The 25,437-nt window shown below is 30.8% G+C and overlaps 2 protein-coding genes across 2 annotated transcripts; one reads left to right on the top strand and one right to left on the bottom strand.

Moving 5' to 3' along the window:
- Window positions 1-1,065: 1,065 nt before the first annotated feature.
- On the bottom strand, window positions 1,066-4,132 carry LOC105644700 (uncharacterized). The gene is made up of 2 exons (XM_012230142.4): window positions 3,612-4,132; window positions 1,066-2,646 (listed from the first exon to the last, which is right to left on the bottom strand). Exons 1-2 carry the CDS (start codon window positions 3,690-3,692, stop codon window positions 1,549-1,551), a joined length of 1,179 nt encoding a protein of 392 aa, XP_012085532.1. The 5' UTR covers window positions 3,693-4,132; the 3' UTR covers window positions 1,066-1,548.
- Window positions 4,133-20,491: 16,359 nt separating this feature from the next.
- On the top strand, window positions 20,492-24,582 carry LOC105644701 (Phototropic-responsive NPH3 family protein). The gene is made up of 5 exons (XM_012230143.4): window positions 20,492-20,806; window positions 21,481-21,750; window positions 21,829-21,898; window positions 22,036-23,301; window positions 23,739-24,582. Exons 2-5 carry the CDS (start codon window positions 21,692-21,694, stop codon window positions 24,228-24,230), a joined length of 1,887 nt encoding a protein of 628 aa, XP_012085533.1. The 5' UTR covers window positions 20,492-20,806; window positions 21,481-21,691; the 3' UTR covers window positions 24,231-24,582.
- The last annotated feature ends 855 nt before the right edge of the window (window positions 24,583-25,437 follow it).

Here is a 25,437-nt window from a genome sequence, read left to right as displayed (position 1 = left end):
ACCGTTCCAAACTTCCCAATTTTTTTTTTTTTTTTATAATATTGAGGGAGGAGGTTCAAATTGAAATCTATACTAAGTCTTATATGCACTCACCGCAGTCCAAATTTTACAAAATTTAAATATTTATAATTTATTTATATTTCTAAATTATGTAAATAATAGCCCATATATTTTCTGTACATTTTCTACAGCAGCCTCTTTAGAAAAGTATATATTTGACTATTAAATTCACTTGAATTTTATTTTAGCTAATATATAATTTTTAAAATTATATTTACATATATGCATATATATACATCCAATTCCCATCCATAGCCCATGTCCTTTTCACTATAAATATGATCATGTCCAAAAAAATAAATATGATGATCATGTTTAAGTAACATGATGCATAGACCCACTCTTGCATTTTTAATCCCAACCACCTACAGTTCCAATCATACCAATGCTGTCCTTCCAACCAAAATGTTGATTTCAAAAATAAAAATAAAAATAAAAAACCACAACAACAACAAACACACACATTTAAGTATTCTTCACCCTTTTTTTTTCTCCATTTTCCATCAAAACCAACCAGGTTGATTGACAAATAAACTAGGGCCCAGATGCCACCTCCATAAACTGAGAAGGTGATCTTGCAATGTGAGAGGGAATATAAACTTGGTATCCAGTGCCAGCTTCATTGCCAGAGAAGCATGACCTACCTCCCAAACTTACTTCAACAATATCTGGAAATTCATTTATAGATATGGTCCACATTACAGGGCAAACAAGACAAAACCAAAAAAAAAAAAAGTTCTTGCATTTTTGGTCTGATGCATGCCAATTAAAATCAGTAAATGACAGCTCAACGGTAAAAACTAAATGATGACATGAAATAACAGTTTTAACAAAGAATGAAATATTGCAATAACAGACATACGGAATCTTGCAGCATGTTCCCCTATACTGGATTCTTTGTCCTCATCCATACCAAACATTTTATTTTCTCCCTCTCCAATCATTCGAACAAGAAAAAGAATGGATCAATTCATGAACACTAACTAGGCACAGCCAAAAGCAGAATTCTGATCAATAACATATCTAAATAGCAATCAAATATAATGAATGATGGTGTTAATGACATGTAAGTAAGAATAAATTGTCTCAGAACAAAACTTTCCTATATAGGGAATCACCGCAGCCCTCAAAACTATGTTTTAGAGTACTTGGAGAATCAAGTTCTACCGATGCTAAGAACCACACGAGCACCGAAAAAGATGAATTAGCTGTTACCATGACAGCAAGTTCAGCAACAGGCATCAGGCGGATATGCTGTGTGTTGAATAAAACCCAAATCCAGACAAAAGCTATATACATAAACCGAACCTAGAAGAAAATCCAAGAATTCTCCCAACTCTTCAAAACATGTCTCAAATTTAGTTTGAACTGTACCAGTGACAAGTTAGAGTCGTCACACGTTCACTTGGACCTTCATAAAAGAAGTAGCAAAAGCTGCAGCTCTGCCTAAGCTTTCCAGGAACAGATTTTAAATGGCTTCTAAGAGAATCACCCACTTTCTCTCATGCAATTCCCAGGCAAGAGAAATTTATACTTATCAGAATTTTCTAATAGATATGATGGAAGATGAACAGCTGAATAAGAATGAGGAATTGGTCCCATTTTACCGATGATTTCCTTGAACGTGTACTCTTCTGGAAGCATATCAAATAAATCAGCACCCTCACAGATTTTTCTCTGGACTCTTTCAGGATTCAAATATCGCTTGAATCTGACTCTATCATAATGGCTGTAAGCTCTCATCTTGAATATAAACTCACTTATCCGGCGGAAGCAAAAGCTGCAGTGCCACCCCGCATCAGCCAAAATGTCATTGGCCTGCCGATAATGTGCATACCGCGTCTTGCCTGACTGATACCTGTGAACTGAAGCTCTCCAGCTGTTATTATCCACAAGAAACTCAAAAGAGTAGAGATAATTCTTCAGTCGAAGGTGAAGAACTGAAGGTATATCATCACACCATCTCAAGAGGTTGATAGTATGCCTGCTTGGTATCTCATCTACATCTGACATTATCAACAAGTCATCATCAGAAATCCCAGCTACTCTGATAAGCTGATCTAGAGCTACTCGTTGGTATGCCTCCTCGACAAATGGATTTTCTCCTTTCCTAAATCTCCCGCCAATAGTTCCATAAGTCAATCTGGACTCGACAAATTTGAACTGACTTCGATGTTTGGCAAAATAGAGAAGCTTTTCACTGCCAGTGAATGTTGAATTAGATTCAAGAAGAATGAACTGTGTCACATATGGGTATAATTCTTTCCACCGTATTGTGAGGATATCCAGCTCATTACTGAACAACACTGCATCATAAACACGTCTAGGGAACTCACGAATCTTCCAACCATGGAGTTTGCAGAGATTCTCCATTGACACATTCTCATGATAATAATGTGGGATTTCATTGAAGCTTTTAGGAGGCTTTTCCCATAGTGGCCGCATGAAGTAAGAGATCTTCTGACCATGCACATATATACCATAGACACATGTTGGCACGAGAATGAATAGAAATAAATATGTCTTTAAATCGATGCCGCGGAGGATACAGCGGATTCTCGACATGCTCAAAACTCGGCCTGAATCCTGCACATCAAAGAGAGTCCATTACAAATTATATCAAAAGAAAAAATGAAACAGATCAAATTTCCTATCCATGAAATTTTGATTATTATAGAAAGTTCATGAAAAACGTTTACAAAAGATACCACACTACAAATATGGTAAAAAATAAAGAGATAAAATAGCAACTTTGTCTATTATCTTTTTCAGCATACAGTAGCATTCTCTTTAATTTCGGGAAAGGATGAGAGAAGGCACAGATAATTGGTTAAGGATGGCTTCTTTTTTCAAAGATGCTTCAAAATATCTTTGCCCACTTTTACATGTTTTCCAGACAACCAGAAACAAGTAAGGATATTTATAATACTAGTCTTCAGTGGATGAAACAAATCACCCAAATCCAGAGGACCCAGATTGCAATGTCACCAGCACTTGAATTATGTTCCTATTTTCTTAGTGATTATTTTTTGTTAACAAATAAATAACTGAAATCCTATTTCCCCAATTCCAAATTCATCAAGAAGAAGAAAAAAAGAAAAAAACAACTCATCTCAACCTTGCCATTCAAATTAAAAAAGAAGAAATTTAGTATCACAAATCTCTATAATAAATGCCTTTCCATCTATTAACAGATGCATTTCCAAGAAAAACAATGAAATATATATTATATGCAAAATGCCAAAGGAAATCCGGAATTCAAATATCCATAATAGCAGATATTGAACTCCACGAAACCAGTAAGCTACAATCACAAGTCAATCACTTACATTGTAATAAACAATTTTTAAGGAGAACAATCAATTCCCTATCTCAGAAACTGGGGATTAAAAAAAATAAATAAATCAAAGATCCAAAATTGTGACATGTTTGTGTTAATAGAACAAAGCCCAGTTGAAAATTTACCAGAAAATGAACAGATCAATTGAGCTCTAAGCAGACATTAAAACAAATCTAACAAATGATCAAAAGCCATGAAATCAATAAAATACCTGGCCGCAAACGTCACCGCATATATCATCAGTCTTCTTGGAGCAGTAATGCCCACCATTTTCACCCATCATCCACCACATTTTTTGTTCTCTCGAATCCTTTCCCAGATATTTCGAATCAAATTCAACCAATCTAAGAACCCCACACTAAACTAGATCAGCTTTCACCAAATGACCAAAAACACCACCCAAATTGCCCAAAAATCGGTGGCGAAGTGCGCAAGACTGTAAGTCTCCCTCCTGCTTGAATAGGTACTCCTTCCTCGATCTCCGCTTCTCCCCAGTAGAAGAACCAGCAAATTTAGCCGCTTAACCTCTTTCTCTAAAAATGATTTCTTTACAACGAAAACTTGGCTGAAAGAGATGAACTAAAAAAAAATACTAATATCCAAAATTAAGAAGCTCTTAAAGCCTAATTAAAAAAAGAGACAAAGCAAAAAATCGAAAAGGGTACAAATAAAAAAACTAAAAGGGTTGTGACTTCTCTGTTAATGGGTGGCAGTTGTAAAGACCCTGTCTATGTCTCTGTTTGGCTATGATGAGAGAGATATAGAAAGAGAAGAAAGAGCCGTTTCCATTGTTATTATATATAGATTAAGAGTATAATTTAATCATTGACCAAATTACCCTTCCTACGGTTTTATCCGATGGAAAATATTTGGACAATTTAGTAATTCAGTTCTCTCGACGCGTCTAAGACTAAATCAAGACAACTGTCCCTCTGTGGTTTTCTTCTTGACGAATTTTAGAACGAAGTACCAATTCCAAAGTTTCGTATTCTTTTTGTTACTGAAGGTTAATTTGGTAACTTTGGTGGTTCGAACTGGACGTTGTTTCAGTTGCACATGGTAACGGAAATATTTTTTTTTTTATTTTTTTATTTTTTGGTCTGAAAGTTTCAAAAATTCAGTACAGAATATGTTAGAGGGTGTTACGCATATTAAAGTCTCCAATAAACATGGGCAAAAAGGGAACAAATCAGAATTAAAGGAATTTATTTTAATTATTTAATAATTTTTTTCGAATTTGTATTTTTAGGTTCGAATCAAGTAATATCTAGAGAAAAATCATTGTTAACACGTAAAATTCGAGATAAAAAATATAGTTCACTTTGCTGATAACTGATAGTAATAGAAAAACGTAATGAAAGTATTTTTTTTATTAAAATTAAATTCCTAATTTTTTTTTGAGAAAAAAGTCCTAAATTATTATTTTTTTAAAAAGTAAACTCTTATTTTATTTAGTTATTGTTAATAATTTGGACTTGCCATTTACTCTCAATAAATTTAAAGTTTAATAATAATTGGATAATATCAATAATCCAAATGTGTGTTATATAAAGTTGAGCTCTTCGCGGGAGTTTATGCATTGTAATTTAAGCATGGCCACGGTTCCGGTTCCGGTTCGGGTTCCGGTTTCAATCCGATTACAAAATCGACGGTTCCGATTGGTTTTCCGGCGAATCACATAATTTTAAATTTTAAATTTTGAATACCGGTTTAAAAAAAATTATGTGAACATAAAAAATTAAAAAATACAGTTAAAAAATTTTAAAATATGAAGACCGGTTAAAAAAAATTATTTGAACATAAAAAATTAAAAAATACACCTAAAAAATTTTAAATTTTGAAGACCGGTTTAAAAAAAATTATTTGAACATAAAAAATTAAAAAATACACCTAAAAAATTAAAAAATACTTCAATTAAATTTATTTTTTTAAAGACTTGAATTGTTGAGTGTTGAACATAATGATTTTTTTTAAAAAAAATTTGAACTGAATTTTTTTTTTTTTTTAAGTTTGAACATAATTTAAAAAAAAAAATGGGTTTGAACTTAATTTTTTTTTGTTTTAAAAAAAAATTAAGTTGCCTACGTATCCTCTTGGGGTTTAGAGGAATCAAAGCCCACGTAGTTCTTATTTACCTTATATCAATTTCACCCCTTTTACCTTAATCGCTATTTGCACCACCGGTTGATGTTCCCGTTGAGGACCCATCGTATAAATCAAATAAATCTTCATTTTCTTTTGGATTTTCTTGGGCTCTTAGTTCGGCTTTGGTTCAATCATCCACGCACGCTTGTGCTTCTAATGAATCGGGTGTCATACGAGATCGTGTTTCATCAAGTATGTTACCTTCTTGACTAAAAGCTTGTTCAACCGCAACAGTGGAGACCGGAGCTGCTAAAATTTGTTTTGCAAGTAAAGAAAGAATTGGAAAAGTATTTGCGTGACGACTCCACCAATCTAAAATTGGAAAATCTGCATCTGCATAATCATCACCAAACTCAAAAGAAGTTGTTAGATAATTATCAAATTCAGAAATAGAATTGGATTCCCTTGTTCTTTTTTGTCTTTGTAATAAAACTTGTTGAGCAACACCAACACCACTTACCCTTTGTGTTGAAAATTGTGGAATATTAGATTGAGAAGAATTAGAAATAGAAGTAGATGAACTAGAAACTTGAACAAATTCATTATATAATTACATAATATTTTGTTTAACTTCATACATTACTACATTTATATTAACATTATCTTCTACATCAAGATTTAATACATCATAATAAATAGTCAAATAATCACATAAAACATTCATTCTACATCTAGGATCAAATACAATAGCAACAAGATAAAGAGGTGGTATATTTTTAAAATAAGATAACCATATTTTTTCATTGAAAAAATACAATCTTTTAATAAATCATCATTTTGAAATTCTTGGAGTGCAGTAACAATATTAATACACATAGGTAAAAATAAATTAGATGTGGGATAATAAACCCCACTAAATTTATAGGTAGCATCATTAAAAATTTTTAAAATATCTAAAATTTTTACACAAATCTCCCAATTTTGTGGATATAAATTAATATCCTCAATATTATTAGTAACAAAAAAAGCATAATAATTTTTTATAAGAAAAAGACTCGTTTAGTAATTCATATGTTGAATTCCAACGAGTTGGGACATCCCTTGAAAAACGTTTTGGTCTTTTATTATTTTCTTTACAAAATTTAGCCCAACTTTTCATCACTTGGGGATGTGTCCATAAATATGAAATAGCTTTTTTAATTGGAGAAATAAAAGAATCAAGAATTTTTAAACCATCTTGTACACATAAATTTAAAACGTGGCATGCACATCTTATATGAAAAAATTTACCACCAATATTTGGTTCACAAATTTTTTTAAGTTCAATAATTGATCTAGTATTTGCAGAAGCATTATCAAGTGAAATTGAAAAAAAATTTTTTGTCAACTTATATTCATCTAAAATTGAAACAATTACTCTATAAATATTATGTGTAGTATGTTTATCATCAAAAACTCGAAAACCAATAATTATTTTTTGAATTTTCCAATCATCATCAATCCAATGACATGTAATACCCATATAAGAATGCATTTGCCAATGATCACTCCAAACATCACAACAAATTGAAATACGAATTTTTAATTGAGAAAATAAAAGCTCTAACTCTTTTTTTCCTTTATTATATAAAGAAATAATAGTTTGTTCTACAGTATTTCTTAATACTCTTTTAGCACAAGGATTTAAAGTTTTTTGACAATAATTATTAAAACCTACTTTTTCACCAAAACTAAAAGATAAATGTTCCATAGAAATCATTTTTGCTAATTCTTCTTTTTGTATTTTTTCAGAATATTTAAATAAAGAAAGGTTAGAAGCGTACCCGGAAATTTGTTGTTGAGACCGATCAACTCCTATTTTTGTTGGATGTTTTGTCTCCAAATGCTTCCAAAATGATCCATAGTCGCCCGCTTGTTTAAATTTATAAGATTTTCCACAATAATTGCAAATTACATCGTACATTTTCTCACCTTTGAATTTTTTTGTGAAATGAATGGAGAATATGTCGGAACTTTGTCTTGCTCTTGTAACGATTTTTGTTCGTTGCTCTTGCTCTTGCTCTTCATCTTCTTGAAATTGCTTATTAAATTCGGATTCTTGAGTTGGAATATCCAAATTTTCATTTGGAAAACCCTCAAAATTAAATTGGTCGGGAATCATATCATAGATGTCGTTTGTAGGGATAGATGATTCTCCAATTTTTCCCTTGCCCTTACCCGAATTTGAGTTTCCTCCACTTGCCATTATATGATAATAAAATATAATTTGAAAAATTGAATAAAAAAAATTAGAGAGAATAATTACTTAATAAGAGAGATTGTGGAGTAGAGAAGAATAAATGAATAATATAGAGTAGAGCGTAGTATATTGTAGAGAGAGTAAGTAGAGAGTGTAGTATATTGTAGAGAGAGTAAGTAGAGAGAGTTGAGATTTTTTTGTAATGAATTTGTAAATAAAATGAGGTATTTATAATAAATCTAAAAATTAATTTTTTCAAAAATACTCTTAAAACTAGCCGTTATGTAGCCGTTTATGGCTGTTGGGAGGGGTAATTAAGACATTTCACAACAAATTTAAAAAAAAAAAACTGTAAAAATCTGACAGTTACAACGGCTAGAACCGGCGGTTCTAACCGGATGGAGAACCGGCGGTTTCAGTAAGGTTCCGACCGGTTCTGGTTCTTTATTTGCTGGAACCAGAACCGAACTGGATTTTTTCGGTTACGGTTACGGTTCTAGGCCGGTTCGAACCGACAGTTCCGGTTCCCGGAACCGTAATATGCCAAGTCTATTGTAATTTTTAATGAATATTTGAGAAAAATAATTGAAAGGGAATGAGCAAATGCTTGTGCTACCGACGTGCATATTACGAAGTCAATTATTAACACCAACTAAATGAAATGACCCAATGTATTTTAAAATATTTTGAATTTTTACAAAATTTATTTTCTATCTTATTTTTATTTTTTTATTAATTTTCTTTATAATTTTGACTTTTTGTAATAATAACACACTCAATTCCAATTAAGGATAAACTTACAAATAAAAAATATTTTCATATTTTTTTATGCCACAAGTTTTAAAGGCCCAAAAATAAAAATATAAGAAAATTCTATTTTTCTAGTCAATTAATATTGCATACATTATATTTTAATTTGGTAAATAGAGTATAAAGACCTCAAAAAATTATCTTTTCGTCCTATCTTGTAAACTTTAAGATGTATGAAGATTTATATTTGATTCCTAATTAATAATTTATAACATTTCTTTCTTGTACTTACTTAGTGATGGTTTTTGGTAATTGTCAAGAAATTTGAAGGACTTATTTTCTCCACAAGAATACAAATCATAAATGTGTAATTATGTAAGACAATGGACCAAAGAAGAAATGGTACTGCCCTCTCCTTTATTTCTACCGTGTGATTTGGGCACACAGAAATTTGAAAAATCAAATTTGTCCAATTACTTTTCCTCATCATTATCCATTTTTTCCCCTTTAATTACTAATATATGTGAATTTTTTATTTATTTATAGGAAGACGGCTCTCCTTTTAAATAATTTATTGAATTGATGATAGTTTCGATTTCGAAATTTTTCATTTTCAATATGAAAAAGACCGATCAGACTATATTTGAAAAGAATTAAAAATTGTAGATCGAGACAATATTAATAAAATGATTCTTCTATATTGTTTTAATGGGTTAATAAATTTTGCTTATAAGAGAAAAAAAAGCACTCCACAATAATAAATTTGTAACTTTACTATATCTATGTCTTGTCATTTTTAATTTAAATAGCATATGTAAATAGATATTTCAATTTTGAAGAAAAGAAGGAAAAATTAAAATTAAAAAAAGGGGAATCAACCCAAATTGCAAGTTAACATATTGATCTTTTTGAAAAGAAAATTCAAACTCCAAAATAGCTTCCACTTGGATTCATAAATCACAATAAGAGCTTGGTCTCGGATTAGTTGGCTTGACCAAGCCTGTCCCATACCCCAGTATTAAGTCATCATTTTTCCGAAAATATCTTTCAATTTTTTTGTTACTTTTTGTAAATTGTTTTGGCAATAGGGTTACTTTTGTCATAATCATAGTAAGATATAAGTTTCTTTCTTAAAAATTTAGGATTTGTTGACTAATATCAGTTATTCTACCTACTGTTAGTAACGGTTGGGTATTAATTATTAGCTTTTATTTATTTATATAGATAGCATTTTAAAGTGAGAACGTTGAATAAAGAATAACTGTTTAATTAATTATTAAATTTAAAATAAAGATAATAATTTTATATGACAGGATTTGTTAATTTATAAAAAAGTAATGAATAAAATATTAAAAACTCTTTTAATTATCGTGAATGCTTAAATGTTAAGTGGGATAATATTTCATTAAACATTCTTTTAACCTCTCTAAAAATTATGATATGAACTAGAAAACTATCTTTCGAACATTATAATTAATAAAAAAATAGTGTTTGATTCAATTAAAAACATTAAAATTATTGTCGAACACGGTTTTTAATCATTAGAAAATTACAAAAACATTTAATTTTTTTATTTCTATAAATTAATTAGATTATCACTTTAAATTTTTAATACTTACTTGTCGTATTCAAATACATGAAAATCATACTTATATAATAAATTTTCTTTTTTACTGGAATACTAATTACTGGTACTAGAGTTGAATACGGTTACATTGTTAGGACGTGGATACTTATGATGCAGGCTCAAACAACGGGCTGATCGCTGATTGCCAAGTGTCTGTACAAAAGTAAAATACTAGTAATAATTAATGAAAAGGGTTATTGTCTGAGTAACAGAAAAGTCAACGGAAGATACAAACAGAGGGAACATAAAATTGTTAAAAGACTTGGAAGTCTTCGCAAACAAACCGCAATTAATTAAAAAGGTAGGTTCTTTCCATTCTATCCTCTGTCCGGAGAAGACGAATTCTCTCCGAGTCGGCAATTTAACTAATGAGTCAACGCGTTAATGATTTTTCTTTTTCCTTTTCTTTTTGGCAGTTTACGTAACCGTGTTGCTGTAGGTTTCAGAGTGCCATGTTGATCAATCTTCTTACTTTGTGTTAAGGATGTATAAAGTTAAAGGTTTTAAATTCACGAATTTTTCAGTTATTATTGAATACATAATGAATTTTATGATGATAATTAGTTTACCATAATTTCTGACCAGTAATTGCAAGAAGAGTATTCCATTCCGTTTTATTAATTATGGATCACACCGAATGGTTGTCTGAAAATTAATAAATTCTTCATTTGAAGCATGATAAAAGACCAAACGTATCAAATGTTATTTCTGACACGAATGAAGGGTTTGCGCGTGGTTTTAAGGGTGGGCAAGTTCCAATGGACACGACAACAAAAAGTAAGAGAAGGCTATGTCGTATAGCTTTCCTTTCCAAGAACATCTCATGTGCATATATTAGATTCCCCTTTTAGCTTCCTTCTTTTGCTTCTTTCTCTTTTATGGTATATATATGGAGAAAAAAATACTTAGCGGCCAAGGAAATGGGTTAATCAGAATCTAAAAAGATGGAAGAAGCATTTTTGCACAAGCTGCATAGAATATTCCTAACAAAAACACTGTATTACTTACACGTATTGCAATAGTCAAAAAATGGTTATTCATAGTTTGACCATATCACTAAGAGTATGCAAATGAGCAATCCGAAGATAACTTTTTCTTGAAGTCGAATTAAACTGGTCACTAAGAGTTAGGCCCGACCCATTAATGAAAGCAGGCTTAACTTGGGCAAATAACAAGATTTAGGTTAAAGATTTAGCCCAGCCAACAGCAGCCCATCATATCCCACAATAACTTTAGTCCATCATTATCTCAATTTAGATTTCAAACTTGTTTACCCCACAGGTTAATTTACTAATTAGGTGTGGCCTGATAAATTTTTTTACTTTTTGTAGAATGTTAAAATTGAGAGGTCTCGAGCCATTTCCGATTGAAATTTTGGAAAATGTATTAAATCTACGTGTAAATGTAATTAATTAATTAATTAAATTTGTTTGTTCGTAACCATTGGGATACATTGCCATGGCTGCTTGGTGACTCGCATAGACAACCTGGACAACTATAGCTGGGCAAGAACAATAATGCACGTGTTCTATCAAAGTATCAAAGGGTGGGGGTGGATTTGTCAATGTCTCCTCACCAACTGGCCATCTAACCCTTATTGGGCTGCACATGCAATGTTGGAAGTGGGTTTTTGTCTTGTCTTTTCTTAGTCCATTTATTTTACTTAGGCCCACACACCCATCCCTAATTGCTTATCCTCTCTCTATTTTGTATCATTTGGAGCCCAACTCTGATCGCTCTTTTGCCCTCAACATCATCCATCTGCCTCACCTCACTCCCAACTTTCAGTCTCTGCTTCAATTTTCTAAAGACAAGTATGATATTATTTTTTTGGTACATAAGATATTTTTATATCACAAATTATTTCTTTTGGATTAGACTAAAAAATTTTATAATCATTTAATTCAAAAACTAATACTCATTTACTTCTGATTAAATCGCCACCGTTAAATTGAAATACTTTATATTACCCTATAAGATAGTAGTCCGACATTTACATCCCATAATACCTTTTGAGAATGGGAGTGGAGGAATAGTCAATTGCAAACAAATATCCTTTGCTATTGATGTGATCCATTTAGGGTTTGAACCACACAACCTATAGGGCTGACCAAATCACTACCAGTTGTACAATTATAGCATCAAAGTCCAAATGCCAATTATGGGATTTGCAATTGATGAACTTGTACAAAATTTTCTTTTCTTTTTTTCATTTTTTGATGTTAAATCATCATATATCCAAAATTCATTAGCTTGATTAATCTGGATTCACATTGTGCAGATCTATAAAAAACTGCAAAATGCTCTCTTTTGAATATTTAAAGAAACTCTATATGAACCTTCAAGGGGTTAGATGGAATGACAGAAATCATTTTTCATTAACTAAAAATCTTAAATTCGAGCTATAAATATGAAGTCTCTTAAAATACTTGAGGGAGAGAATTTTGCTCCTTTTATGAACCTCTCAAACGCGAGACCTTTGATTAAAAAAAAAATGAGAAAGGATATTTTGTTTGTCATCTCATTTTATCTTTCATGGTAAATTTAATTATACTTTCAATGAAGAGGAAAATTTATGATTTTCTTCATCTGAGGAATCTTCACGACAAAGGTCCAAATAGTTATTTTCATCCTCCTAATGTTGTCTTAACCTCTTGAAAACTATCTTTTTCCAAACTAAACAAGAATTCAAGAATTTGAGCTAATGTAATGATTGATACACTTTCAATCCAAAAAGAAAAGAAAGGTAGAATTGAATGACACATATACATGAGCTCATCATCATCAGCAAGGTAGATTTTATCTTGACCAACCATTTAGTACAAAAAAAAAAAAAAAAAGATATACGAGACCAGACCAGTAAATTAAAAAGAAAATCTAGTCAAAATCAAATTAAGTTCACTATGTTTGTTTGTTAGAATGTAACGATGCTTTATTAATTATTAAGTGAACCAACAATTAAGACAAAGTTATTATTGGCTTCTTTTGCATAAAAAGAGTAATTCAACATCAGTAATTGTTTTTTACAACAGTTTAATTACTGTTCTAGCTAGTCCAGCAGATAATTTTTTATCTTTATTAGATTGTTCTACGATAGTAGACACATTTGCACCCTCTTAATAATTACATTTTCTCACTTTTTTATCACTGATTTTATCTCTAAAAGATCGAATAATTAATTGATATTCAAATATCTTTTCTTAATCCTGCTTGCGTCGCTTAGCCCATAAATCATAATAAAGGGGAAGCGTGCCCAACATGAATTTCTTTTATTTATAAAAATTGAACACTAAGCGACATGAGTCATTTCTACTCAAATCTCCCATTAATTTGTAAATTCAATTTTTATTATGATAAATCTGTGGAAATAAAATAAACATTTTCTTAAAATTATTACTCGCATAATTCGAATTTTAACAATGAAAATAATAAGGAGAAATATATAGCAGCAAACCCTAAAATCATTAATCATAATAAAAAAATATAGAGCAGAAAAGGAGCAAGCACACATCAATACATAATGATATCAATTAATCAATTATATGTATAAAATCTGTTTCTCCTGATTATGCATGCATGTAATGTAATTTTTCTCAGTCCTCTCTGTGTGAAAGGACTTTATTTGTAGCCTAAAGTGAATTCCAAACCACACAACACAGAGAAAAGGCATCATGATCTATATCTTCATCTTATAAACAATCAATCAAAAAACAATAACTCCACGGCGATTTTAACGTCTATAAACCTAACTAATTCTAATTGACGATTTTAGCGGTCTACAAACCTAACTAATTCTAATTTTCGTTAACCTTCAGAAATAAAGGAATTAGCTTGAAAGAAATTTATATTACGGAAAATCAAATCCATAACTTAAGTCATGGTAATTAATTCTGCAAATTCTCTTTTATTCTCAGCTACCTCTTCCGGATTATGAGAAGAAGTATTTTAATATCACAAAGAAACACCTTCTTATTTATTGTCAATTCTTTATGTTTTGTTTTTCAGTTTTTTTTTTTTTTTTTAAATTTATTTTTACAGAGTCAATGATAAGCTAAAGCTGAAGCAGATATATTGTGGAGTCACACTCATGGTGGCTATCGATGCTTTTGCACGCGAATCTTTGACAAAATAGAATCGCTTGAGGAAAAAAAAGAGGGTTTTGGTTTTGATTTATCTGTAATTATAATGATTTACCAACTGCAATTGTGTGCTTTTAAATGCTTTTTAGATTAGTTTTTGACTAATTGTCCTAATTCTTTCACTGTTATTTGTCCTTAATCCACCTAATATTACACACTTTAGAGACCATAAAGATTGTATTTGTACTTCATTAACCAAACATAACACTGTTTTTGGGTCAACGTTTCATCACTTCATTTGTCTGGTGGGTTTAATCATAATTATGTCAAAAACATACCTTAATTCCCATTAACCTTCCTTCAACCCTAATTAATTACAATTCTTTTTTTTAAAAAATAAAATAAAATTTTAGTTAAATGTTCCTTTTCAAATAAGGGGATTCACTTACTTAAACCAGATCTATAACTCAATTTATTGACCATGAATGGAGACATAAATCTGGTCTCGGCAAATCTAATTTTCTTGAAGTAATTAAAGTTCAAACTCGCAAATTTTTTTTATATATTTATCGGGACTTAAATATTTCTATGACTTTATAAGATATGTATATTTTTATTAAGTAAATATCCTTATAAACTGATGGTAAATTAAAAATAATTTTCTGAGCTGGTATGTTAATTAAATCATGATAATAAATTCCTCAACCATATAATAAAAGTACTACTGAATAATCATGAATTGAGATATAATTCATTCAACAGCTTTTACATTTATTGAAATATGAATCATGAACACTGTACAACAACAATAATAATAATATATAAACAATTTCAATACTGCAATAATAAAAATATTGTCAAAAAGTCTAAAATGTATTAATGTAAACACAGTTGTAGACTTTGAATTAAGGGTGGTGGGGTTAAATTTGGAACTTTGATCTTAACACTTTAGACTTATTAGGCAACACAGAGACCCCACAAAAGATGCATCATATGGGTATGAATGAATGAATAAATGAGAAGGGAACCACTTTGGAAAAGCTGAAACTTACTTTTCTATAAAAGAAAAATAAAAAAGAAGAAAAAAAATAAAATAAAATCAATTTTAGTGAAAGAATATAAGTCCAAAAACCAAACAACATGTAGCCAGTAAAGTCATATAGTATCAAAATCCTGACTCAGTAAAGGCACATGTACCCTCTAATAAGTACAAAATTTCTACCTCCAATGAATTAGAATTCTATGAGACATGGAAAGTGACCATTGATTTTGTATATACACCTTCTTTTTTCTTTTTAACATAAAACTATAGAGTATAAGATAAATATTCAAAATTTTGTTAAGGCAAACATGTTAATGTATGTAAATGAGACGAGCTAAGCTCTAACCTGCTAGCCTCGAAATTCGGGTCGATAAATTTAACTTGACTCAAGCTCGACTTGAGGCTATTCACTCAAAAAATTATAAGTACAGGCTCGGCTCAAGACTTGATCATCGAGTAAATTTAAAATAAATATCATATATATATATATATATATATATATAAAAGCTCGATAAGATTCGATGAGCTTTCAAACTGAATATCATTAGATTCGAACTCGATTCGAGTTGAATTTCTTCAAACTTTTTTCGAACCGAACTCCAACAGCTTGAAAGCCAACTGGACTCATTTGCATCTATAAATGTACCTTTCTAAAAAAACTTTCACTAATTAAACTTGGCATATCAATGTTTCACTTATATTAATTAAAGCTAGGTAGCTCATAATGAAGAGATAAAGACCAACCCTAATTAGTATAGTAGTAGTAGAATTGGATAATTAGGGTTTGGCCCTACAATGTGTATTATTAGGGCAATAATTTGTATTTGTATGGTGTCTCTAATTATAAGGTTTACTTACTTTATTTGAAGATTTCAAGCTATACATAACATTGGAAATAAGCCAAGAAAAGAAAGATATATCAATGTCTAGACCATGCATGCATGATTTTGTTTTTCTTTCCTTCCCTTATAATTCTATATAAAATATAATTATTTTTGCTCATACAAAATCATAAATGCACATGATTTCATTTTTTTGATCTTAAATTCCCAATCAAGCTTAAAATCTTTTAGTGCGTATCACAAAAACCCAAAAGATGCACCAAGAAAACTCACATGGACATCAATTTCAAGATTCTCATATAAAATCCTATAATTTTGCTTCTCAACAACCTAACATCTCCTCTAATCATTCCCTTCTCAATTTTTTTAAAAAATTTCCTTAAAATTTTTTTACAAAATTAACCGATGTTAGTTGGGATGAAATTATTGAAACTTCTTTTCCTTTAATCAAATGTTTCAAGTTTGAGCTTTGAATATGGAAATTTCAACGCCGGGAGAATTGCAGCCTATAGAGCTCTTAGTACTTAAGTCGGACGTAATCAGAGCCTAGTAGACTTTCCAATATTGGTGATATAAATCCAAATTTTTTTTTTACAAAATTACAAAATGATTGTCAAAATTAAAAAATCTTAGTGGTATTATTCATTGTTATTATATACCAATTTCACATTATTTTCCTTCTTTATTCGTGGAATAAAAAAATATATCTACTTCGCTAGTAATCAAATCAAAAAGTATTTAATTGAAAAGTATCATATACTTATTTTACATATTTTTTGAAATAAAATAGAAATTAATCCTATGAATGTAACAATTAAGTTGATTTAGAAATTAGAATGATGTGACTCAAAATATTAAATTTTAAAAAAATTTAAGCTCTAATCAAAGTGATTGTCAAAAATGTGAAGAAGGCAAAAGGGACCCACAAAAGAAAGGAAACAAGTGGGGGTCCCATAAAAGTGGGTCCCAAAAAAGAGAGCATTGTCGGTTGGCTACCCCGTTGGGTAACATAGAGAAGGACCATTACAGCATTTATGGATCATCCCCTTTCTCACGTTGGGTTGACATCAATTTTATGCCCACTTGCAATTGCCTTTGGCTTGAGAAGTGCTAATATGCAAACACCACTCATTTACCTTTCCAAAAAAATAATAAAAATGGCAAAATATTTTTAGCACAATTTTAATCAGCTACTGTACAAGTGAAAAGACTGTAATGCCTTTAAAATTTTTTTTAAAAATTTTAAATATTGCAGATATTAGACTAAGGGTGTAATTGTAAAATATTTTTGGCACGTCTCCTAGGCTAGGCATGAGTAAAAAGAAAGTAATGTCCTTAAAAAACTTTTTAAGGTTTTAGATATTGCTCATACACACGAAAGGTGTAATTGTAAATATGCACAGATTGTGTCAGACACAACTTATGGTATTTAGGAACGCTCAATAAAAATATGCATACTCACTACTAGTGAAATATGAGAAAAACTTACTTAAATCAGATCTATGGCCGCATTTATGGAGCAAACCAATAAAAGTAAGTATTCTTATTAAAAAGAAGGTATTTCTGACCATACACTTGGATAAAATAAATAAAGTCAGAACATTTTTTAAAAAGTTCTTCGTTTCATTCTCATGAACCCAATCTAAGAAAGTTTTATTCCTAAAATATATAGAAAGAATTGACAATTAACTAATAGAGACTAGCTAAGCTAAGTGCCATAGCCAAAAGGGTATAAGGCATGGGAGTGATCTAGCCAGCACAAGCTTTAGGTCTTGACCTTTAGTGGACATTGATTAAGCCAATTCAGATTTTGGGTCTTTGTTTTATCTTGTGATAATGCCTAATTTGGTCTAACATTTTGGTGGACAATCTTTGGGACACTAACTTTGTTTGATAGATACAACTCTTTAGCTAAGACCAAAAACCTAACTAATCTATATATATATATATATATATATATATATATATACATTCATTGCTCAAAAGAAACCCAGATAAAGAAGGGACTATAGCTAGCTTGGTAGGGAATTTTTTGAAGGAATTTTGCAACTTTTGTCATTCTTTCACTAATTCCACTAACCTCCAAAGAGAACAAGCCATTGGGATTCTTAGGTGTGTATGTGATGCATCTCTTTCTTTACCTTACTTTTTCTTTTCATTACAACTTTATGTTCCATCAAGATGTAGCCAAATAATTATTTTGTATTATGTGATCAACAATATAAACAAACTTTATTTTTAGCAAGGTAAGTATTATTTATCACAAGGCTTATTTTTGTGATCCAAAAAAAGTTGAATTAGCAAAATAAACTGTATTTTGGATGGACTTTATTTATCTGAATATCATTCTCGATCCGAGCGGAAAAATCTATGTATTAATAAGAAAAAAAGAAAAAAAGTCTTTTTTTTTTGTGTGTATTATAGAAGTCTACGAGACTATTCACACTTTTTTTTATAATTTTAAATTAGCTATTTCTGAAATTAAAATTTTAATATATCCCTAATTATAATTTTTTTTTAAATATTAGTCGACTAATATCTTCAATTTTTTTATTAATAGTTTATAGGGGCTAAAATTACTAATTTGGGAATGGTATATGCATATATATTAAATCAAACCTTGAGAGCTTTTTTGTAATGAATGTCTTCTTTCTTTTATTTGGTTGCAATGAATGTCTTCTTTTTGATTCGTCTAGTATTTATTTATTTCTCCATAGAAAGATGTTGGTGAAGTGGACCATATCAGACAAGGCTTTTTGCAAAGGATAACGATTACGATTCTAGATTATCTTAGATTAATCTACTTATAATTAAGTCAAGATTGTGTTCATGACAGAAACTTGGGATTTCTTCTCCATTTTACTTTTTTTTTAGTGTTCTAAACTTCAAATCTTGATGCCTATCACTTCAACATAAAGAACGCATTAAAAAAAAAAAAAAGAAAAAGAAAAAAAACCCACTTCTCTTGTTCGAGGTTTAAGAAATAATTAAAGGGATTTGAAATAAATCTACAAAAAATAAAAAATAATAAAAAGAGAGCATTAATTCAGTTCATCATTTAAGTGATGTAAACACACTAATTAATATATTAGGTTGGCTGGAAATCCAGCTTAGCACATAAGTAATGTGGGGTTGAGCTAACACAATTGAGTGGTTAATTAAAATATTACCAGAAAATTTTAAATTGAAGTTAATAAATTCACATATGATTGTTCATTTCTATCTTTAGATAAACAATATATATAATTTATATACATATACAAGTATATATCATATATTTGAGTCTTAGGTTTGTTGATCAATCAATTGTGTATGGCCCATGCATGAATATATATTTTTCCATGTATAAATCTCAGTTCTTATTGATATATAATATTCAAATTCTTAAACATATAAAAGATTTTAGAGATCTTGTTAATGAACCTCAGCCGCCTTTCTTTCTTTATTTCACCGAGGCAAAATATAGTTCTTTTTTTTTTTTGAATAACACTCAGTTAAAAAATTCTATAAAGAACTCGAACTAGTAACATGAGATTTCTCATTCTCTGTATCTTGAAAGAATTTGAAAAAATTAATTTAATGACACAAATTAAAAAAATACACGGGGCTGGAAATCCAACCTATTTTTAGTACCTTAAAAGGAGAAGAAAAAGGAAAAATAAAATGGTAAGAAAGTACTTGTTTCACCAACACATAAATAACAATATATAGGATATATTTCATGTTCATGGACCATATGCCAATTAATGCTAAGGATGTCTCATTTTGTATTTTACCTAAACACAATGGCATTTTGATTGTTGCCCATTTATTTATATATTGTGGCCCTTGGAGTATTAGAACGGTATTGTGTATCGAGTTCAAAATGAATTCTTTTGAAACGTGACATGATTAGAGTCGGTATGAAAACGAATCATATAAGCATGACAGTGTATGGAGTTCAAAATGAATTCTTTTGAAACGTGATATGATTAGAGTCGGTATGAAAACGAATCATGTAAGCATAACATTGGATCATATATAAGTTAAAAAAATCCAATTAATCTAATAAAATGGATCATAGTTCAAAAATTCTATAATCCATTTGGTGATTTTCAGAGAAATTTTAGAACAAGGAAAAAAAATTGTAAAATAGAGAAAAGAAAATAGAATTTTATCGTGTGTAGAGCTTTTTTTCTTCTTCTGGCCTCTGTCTATAAGATATAAGTGATAAATGTAACTGTTTTAGATTTAGAGATCCACTATATTTGTTAACCGTTTGCAATTAGAATTGATCAGGATATATTTTAGGAGTAGCAAGAGATTTTTAAGGGAAAATTTTGATATTTATCAAGAATTAAATATTTCAGATATCCAGTGAGATCAGATATCAATTATAAAATAGAGTTTGACTAAACTAATCGAGAGGGAGTACTGTAAAAAATAATAAAAAAAATATTTAACCAAAAATAATAAGAAAGAAGAAAAAAAATGGCATGGCAATGATGAAAGGGAAGGGCACAAGTGGGCGCAGGATAAGCACGTGGGAGTCGCCTTACTCATTGCACGCTGCAGTGTATAGCCATGGAAATATGGCTTACTTAGGCCCTTAAACCCACCATTTGTAATTTGTTTCAAGTAACGAAAAGGGAAAAGAGAGTAAAATAGTATAGGTTCAAGATTCTCACATTTCAGGTCCAGTTTTTGCTATGTATGATTGGCAATTTATGCTTGTTGAGCATATCAAGAATCTTGGATTTGAGGTTGTGATCTTTAGACTAGTCTTTATAAATTTTGTAATATATACTCTTTTTCTAGTTCAAGGAATGTTAAATTGTGCTTCTACTACATGTATGTTTCGTTCCAGGGAAGATATGGTTCTTTTTTATTGTAATTATCTCTTTTTTTTTTTTTTTAAACTTTGCTTTTGTTTGATTAATATGTTGGTGGAAGTGTGAGGTACATCCGATCTTGATGGGATTGCAGTAGTTTTAATTCTTTGTTTGCATGTCCAAATCCTATGGGGTATAGAATTTGACTGACAGGACCTAGACTTTGGATTTTTCGTTCTTCTGGGTTTCCTTCACTTTGTCAATTTATCGTAGCAAAACTCTCTCATACTCTCTCTCTCTCTCTCTCTCTCTCTCTCTCTCTGTGTATATATATATATATATATATATATATATATATATATATATATATATATATATATATATATATATGTAAAACTTGGACATATAGCATCCTACTCATTACCCATAACTACAAGTAGAGCTTTTTGGCATTTCTTTCTTTAAGCATATCCTATTTTCCTCCATGAAATTTCTATCCTTTTTTTCTTTTTTATGAGTGAAAATTACAGCTTTAAATGGGATTGCAGTATAATTTGTTGTTTTGTTAAGTTGAAGAAATTTTATTTTCTTTTTATTAAATATAGGAAACAGGTGGTGTTGAGGGGAGAACATTTCTTGTTTGCTTTTGGAGGAAGAAGAAGAGGAACTTTCTGTGGGTTTTCTTGTACTGAATGGAAGCTTTCATCTGCTATGAAGTTTGGTTTATTTGATTTAACTATGTTAAAGAGTATTTCATGAAATTATAAATCAAAAAGAGAAGAAAAATAAAGATTAAAGGAATCAAAAGGACTAGTCATGAAGTTTATGAAACTTGGATCCCGGCCAGACACCTTCTATACTGCTGAGGCTGTCAGGTAAAATTTTCCTGGAAAATTTGTTAATTTTATGCAAAATATGAAGGGGATTTAATGAATTTTAAGTTAACAATGCAGGTCTGTCTCCTCTGAAGTATCCAGCGATCTCATAATTCAAGTGAAAGGAAGTAGATATATGCTTCACAAGGTAAAAGATTTTAGAATTTTATTTTCTTGGTTGTTATTAAACTGGATTTTTGTCTTTGTTGAATTGGATTATGATCAATAAATGTTTTTTTTTTTTTTTTTTTAAATTCTGATCGTTTATAAGTTCATTATTTGCAGTTTCCTCTGCTTTCCAAGTGCTTGAGGTTACAGAGACTATGCTCTGAATCCCCTGAATCTTCACAACATCAAATAGTCCAACTACCAGATTTTCCTGGTGGGATTGAGGCATTTGAGCTATGTGCAAAATTCTGTTATGGTATTACAATCACTCTTAGTGCCTATAACATTGTTGCGGCGAGATGTGCAGCTGAGTATTTGCAGATGACAGAAGATGTAGAGAAAGGGAACTTAATATACAAGATTGAAGTTTTCTTTAATTCCTGCATACTTCATGGGTGGAAAGATTCAATTGTTACTCTCCAAAGCACTAAAGCTTTTCCTTTATGGTCAGAAGATCTTGGAATTACAAGTAGATGTATTGAAGCAATTGCTTCTAAGGTTTTAATTCATCCGTCAAAAGTAAGTTTGTCACATAGTCATTCTAGAAGAGTAAGGGATGATGTATCTTGTAATGGAGCAGAAAGCCAAAGGCATAAACCGGCGAGTAAGGGATGGTGGGCTGAAGATATGGCGGAATTAGGCATAGACTTGTATTGGAGAACTATGATTGCTATTAAATCTGGCGGAAGGGTTCCTTCTAATCTTATTGGTGATGCATTAAAAATTTATGCAGCTAGATGGTTGCCAAATATATCAAGATCAGGAAATGCTAAGAATGAAGAAGGATCAGGTTCTGATTCAGACTCTATGAATGATCTAAATTCAAAGCATAGGTTGCTTTTGGAATCTATAGTAAGTTTACTTCCAGCAGATAGAAGAGCTGTGTCTTGTAGTTTCTTGCTTAAATTGTTGAAAGCAGCTAATATTCTTAATGCCTCGTCTTCTTCAAAAATGGAATTGGCTAGAAGGGTGGGACTTCAATTAGAGGAAGCAACAGTAAATGATTTGTTAATACCTTCTTTCTCAGATGAAAGTGACACTTTGTATGATGTAGATTTGGTAATTAACATATTAGAGCAATTCATGTTACAAGGGCAGAGTCCTCCAACTAGCCCTCCAAGATCCAAGTTTGGGTTTGAAAGGCGAAGAAGGTCACGGTCAGCGGAAAATATAGATTTGGAGTTTCAAGAAAGCAGAAGGTCTTCTTCAGCATCACATAGTGCAAAGTTGAAGGTGGCAAAGATTGTGGATGGCTATCTTCAGGAAATTGCAAGGGATGTAAATTTGCCTCTCTCAAAGTTTATTGCTCTTGCTGAGTCCATACCGGATTTTGCAAGACATGATCATGATGATCTCTACAGAGCTATTGACATTTATCTCAAGGTAAAAACAAAAAACAAAAACAAACTTCTATCTCAACTCATTCCACATATTTTGACGTTAGGACATATATCACTATCACATTCTAGGATGTGGGTCATCATTTTATCAGTTAGATAACCAACTCTATTGACCTCAGGATGTTGTCCTACTCATAATTTATTGGCAGTTAGGGTTAGGCTGACCTAACAAATTTAGTATGAATGGCTATAATTCTGTGTGCTATACTTTTAAAAATTAGTCAAATAATGAATTTGAACGTATATCATCAATGTTGTTTCCTGCATTGTGGAAGTATTTTCTGCTATAGACAATGTATTTGGAATTTTTTTTTTTCTTTCACCTGTATTTGGAGAATTATGGATTTGTCACTTAGTCTTGCTATTTCAAGAATGGAGAAAATTAAAAGTTCATCCTAATTTTCTTGTGTGAATATCCAGGCTCATCCGGAACTAAACAAAAGTGAAAGAAAACGGTTGTGTCGAACTCTAGACTGCAAGAAATTATCTGTTGAAGCCTGCATGCATGCTGCACAAAATGAGTTACTTCCACTGAGGGTAGTAGTTCAAGTTCTCTTCTTTGAGCAAGCTAGAGCAACTATGGCTGGTGGTAAAGTCACTGAGCTGCCTAGCAACATTAAGGCACTTCTAGCCTCACATAACATTGACCCATCAAGGCCTACTGCAGCATTAAGCACTACTACTAGCATTCCAGCAGAGGATCAATGGAGTGTCTCAGGCCTTAAGTCGCCAAAATCCAAAATTTCTACTTTAAGAATGAAATTAGCTGAAGATGATGATTTGGATGAAAGTGATTTGCAATCAAACGGGAGACCTTCAAAATTTAAGGCTTTTCGCACTATTCCTACACGACCTAAAAGAATGTTCAGCAAGTTCTTGTCCATCAATAAAAATGCTGCAGAAAAGAATTGAGTGATAATTTTGTTTATTTCCGGACAACAACAGATGGTAATTTCAAGCTTAAGTTATACACTTTTGCCTTTTTTTGGTCCTCCTGTAATTCCTAGCTGAAATCAGAGAATCGAAATGTGCATTGTTGATGTAATCTAATATAATAAGAATCGAGATTTTCAGACGTGAGAGGAATTAAAATCTCTAGGTGGATCTTTCTGTGGGAATTAGAACAGGATTCGTGGGTGTAGATCAGTTTTTGTGGGACCATTATTCTTGTGTTTGTCTACAAATCTGCAACACCTGTCTTTGTCTCTTTGCTGCATCTCACCTGGATCCTCATTTATTCATTACTGCAATTAGTTTTTGTTTATGTCTTTTCTTTTTTCTGACATATAATGCAGTGCTGTTATCTTGCAGATTTTTGTCTTATTCCTTTGTTTTCAGCTACCAATTTCAGCTCTCGATGGAATTCCATAGCATCACAATTTTTTCTTTTTTTATTATGATCTCTTACTGGTCAGGAAATACTTCTTGTGAGTAAAATATGCATTTCTATTCAGTTAGAAAATGGCCTTAGTGGTATATATACATCGAAAATAGAACTTCAATCACATGGAAATCTCAAAAGAAAATCTTAAGAGATACTCATTTATTGATTATACCTTACTCAACACACACTTGGTGAAATCTTTAATAGAAAATCAGTCACCAACCAAATGCAGAAAACCCAGTAAAAATCTTACATTAAACCCATTTCCTTCAATTTACAATTATTTGGTTTGATATCTGCTGGAAACATGTATGTATGTATGTATGTATGTATAATTTCTAGCACCATGTAAAGTCTTGGACCAAAAAATTTCTAATGTGCATTAGTTATAGAGCATTGGCTTGCATAATTGTGAGTGTGGTCATCATTATTGTTGTCATAATCATTGCAGTCATTATAGTCATCATAAGTTTTCTCAAAGATGTCCTGTTTAGAAGCACCTGCATGTCCCTTGCATTTGCCACTCCATTCCATTAGAGCTACATGATTCTTTTTCTTTTTATTTTGCTTTCTTATATTTTTCCCATTTTGCACTAAAGTATACTTGCCAATAATTGCCTTTCATCTAGTTTATTATCTAAAGTTTATAGCTGCCTTATCTTCTATAATTTCAATTCCTTAAATTTAGCAATTAGAGAAGCTTTTTCTAGAGGAATGTACTGCTCTACCAATAAG

Source organism: Jatropha curcas, chromosome 3 (assembly GCF_041381405.1).
Source record: "Jatropha curcas cultivar XTBG-Jc1 chromosome 3, XTBG_Jcur_1.0, whole genome shotgun sequence".
In the NCBI taxonomy this organism is placed as follows: Eukaryota; Viridiplantae; Streptophyta; class Magnoliopsida; order Malpighiales; family Euphorbiaceae; genus Jatropha; species Jatropha curcas.
Note: the sequence above shows the minus strand (reverse complement) of the source record. Positions and strands in the feature narration are given on the sequence as shown.

Excerpts from the sequence above, each read along its gene's own strand:
- LOC105644700 (XM_012230142.4), bottom strand. The coding sequence starts at position 3,692 with ATGTGGTGGATGATGGGTGAAAATGGTGGGCATTACTGCTCCAAGAAG. Across the intron at positions 2,647-3,611 it reads GCGGTGACGTTTGCGGCCAG|GATTCAGGCCGAGTTTTGAG; the intron begins GTATTTTATTGA and ends TTTGATGTGCAG.
- LOC105644701 (XM_012230143.4), top strand. The coding sequence starts at position 21,692 with ATGAAGTTTATGAAACTTGGATCCCGGCCAGACACCTTCTATACTGCT. Across the intron at positions 21,899-22,035 it reads GTAGATATATGCTTCACAAG|TTTCCTCTGCTTTCCAAGTG; the intron begins GTAAAAGATTTT and ends CATTATTTGCAG. Across the intron at positions 23,302-23,738 it reads CTATTGACATTTATCTCAAG|GCTCATCCGGAACTAAACAA; the intron begins GTAAAAACAAAA and ends GTGAATATCCAG.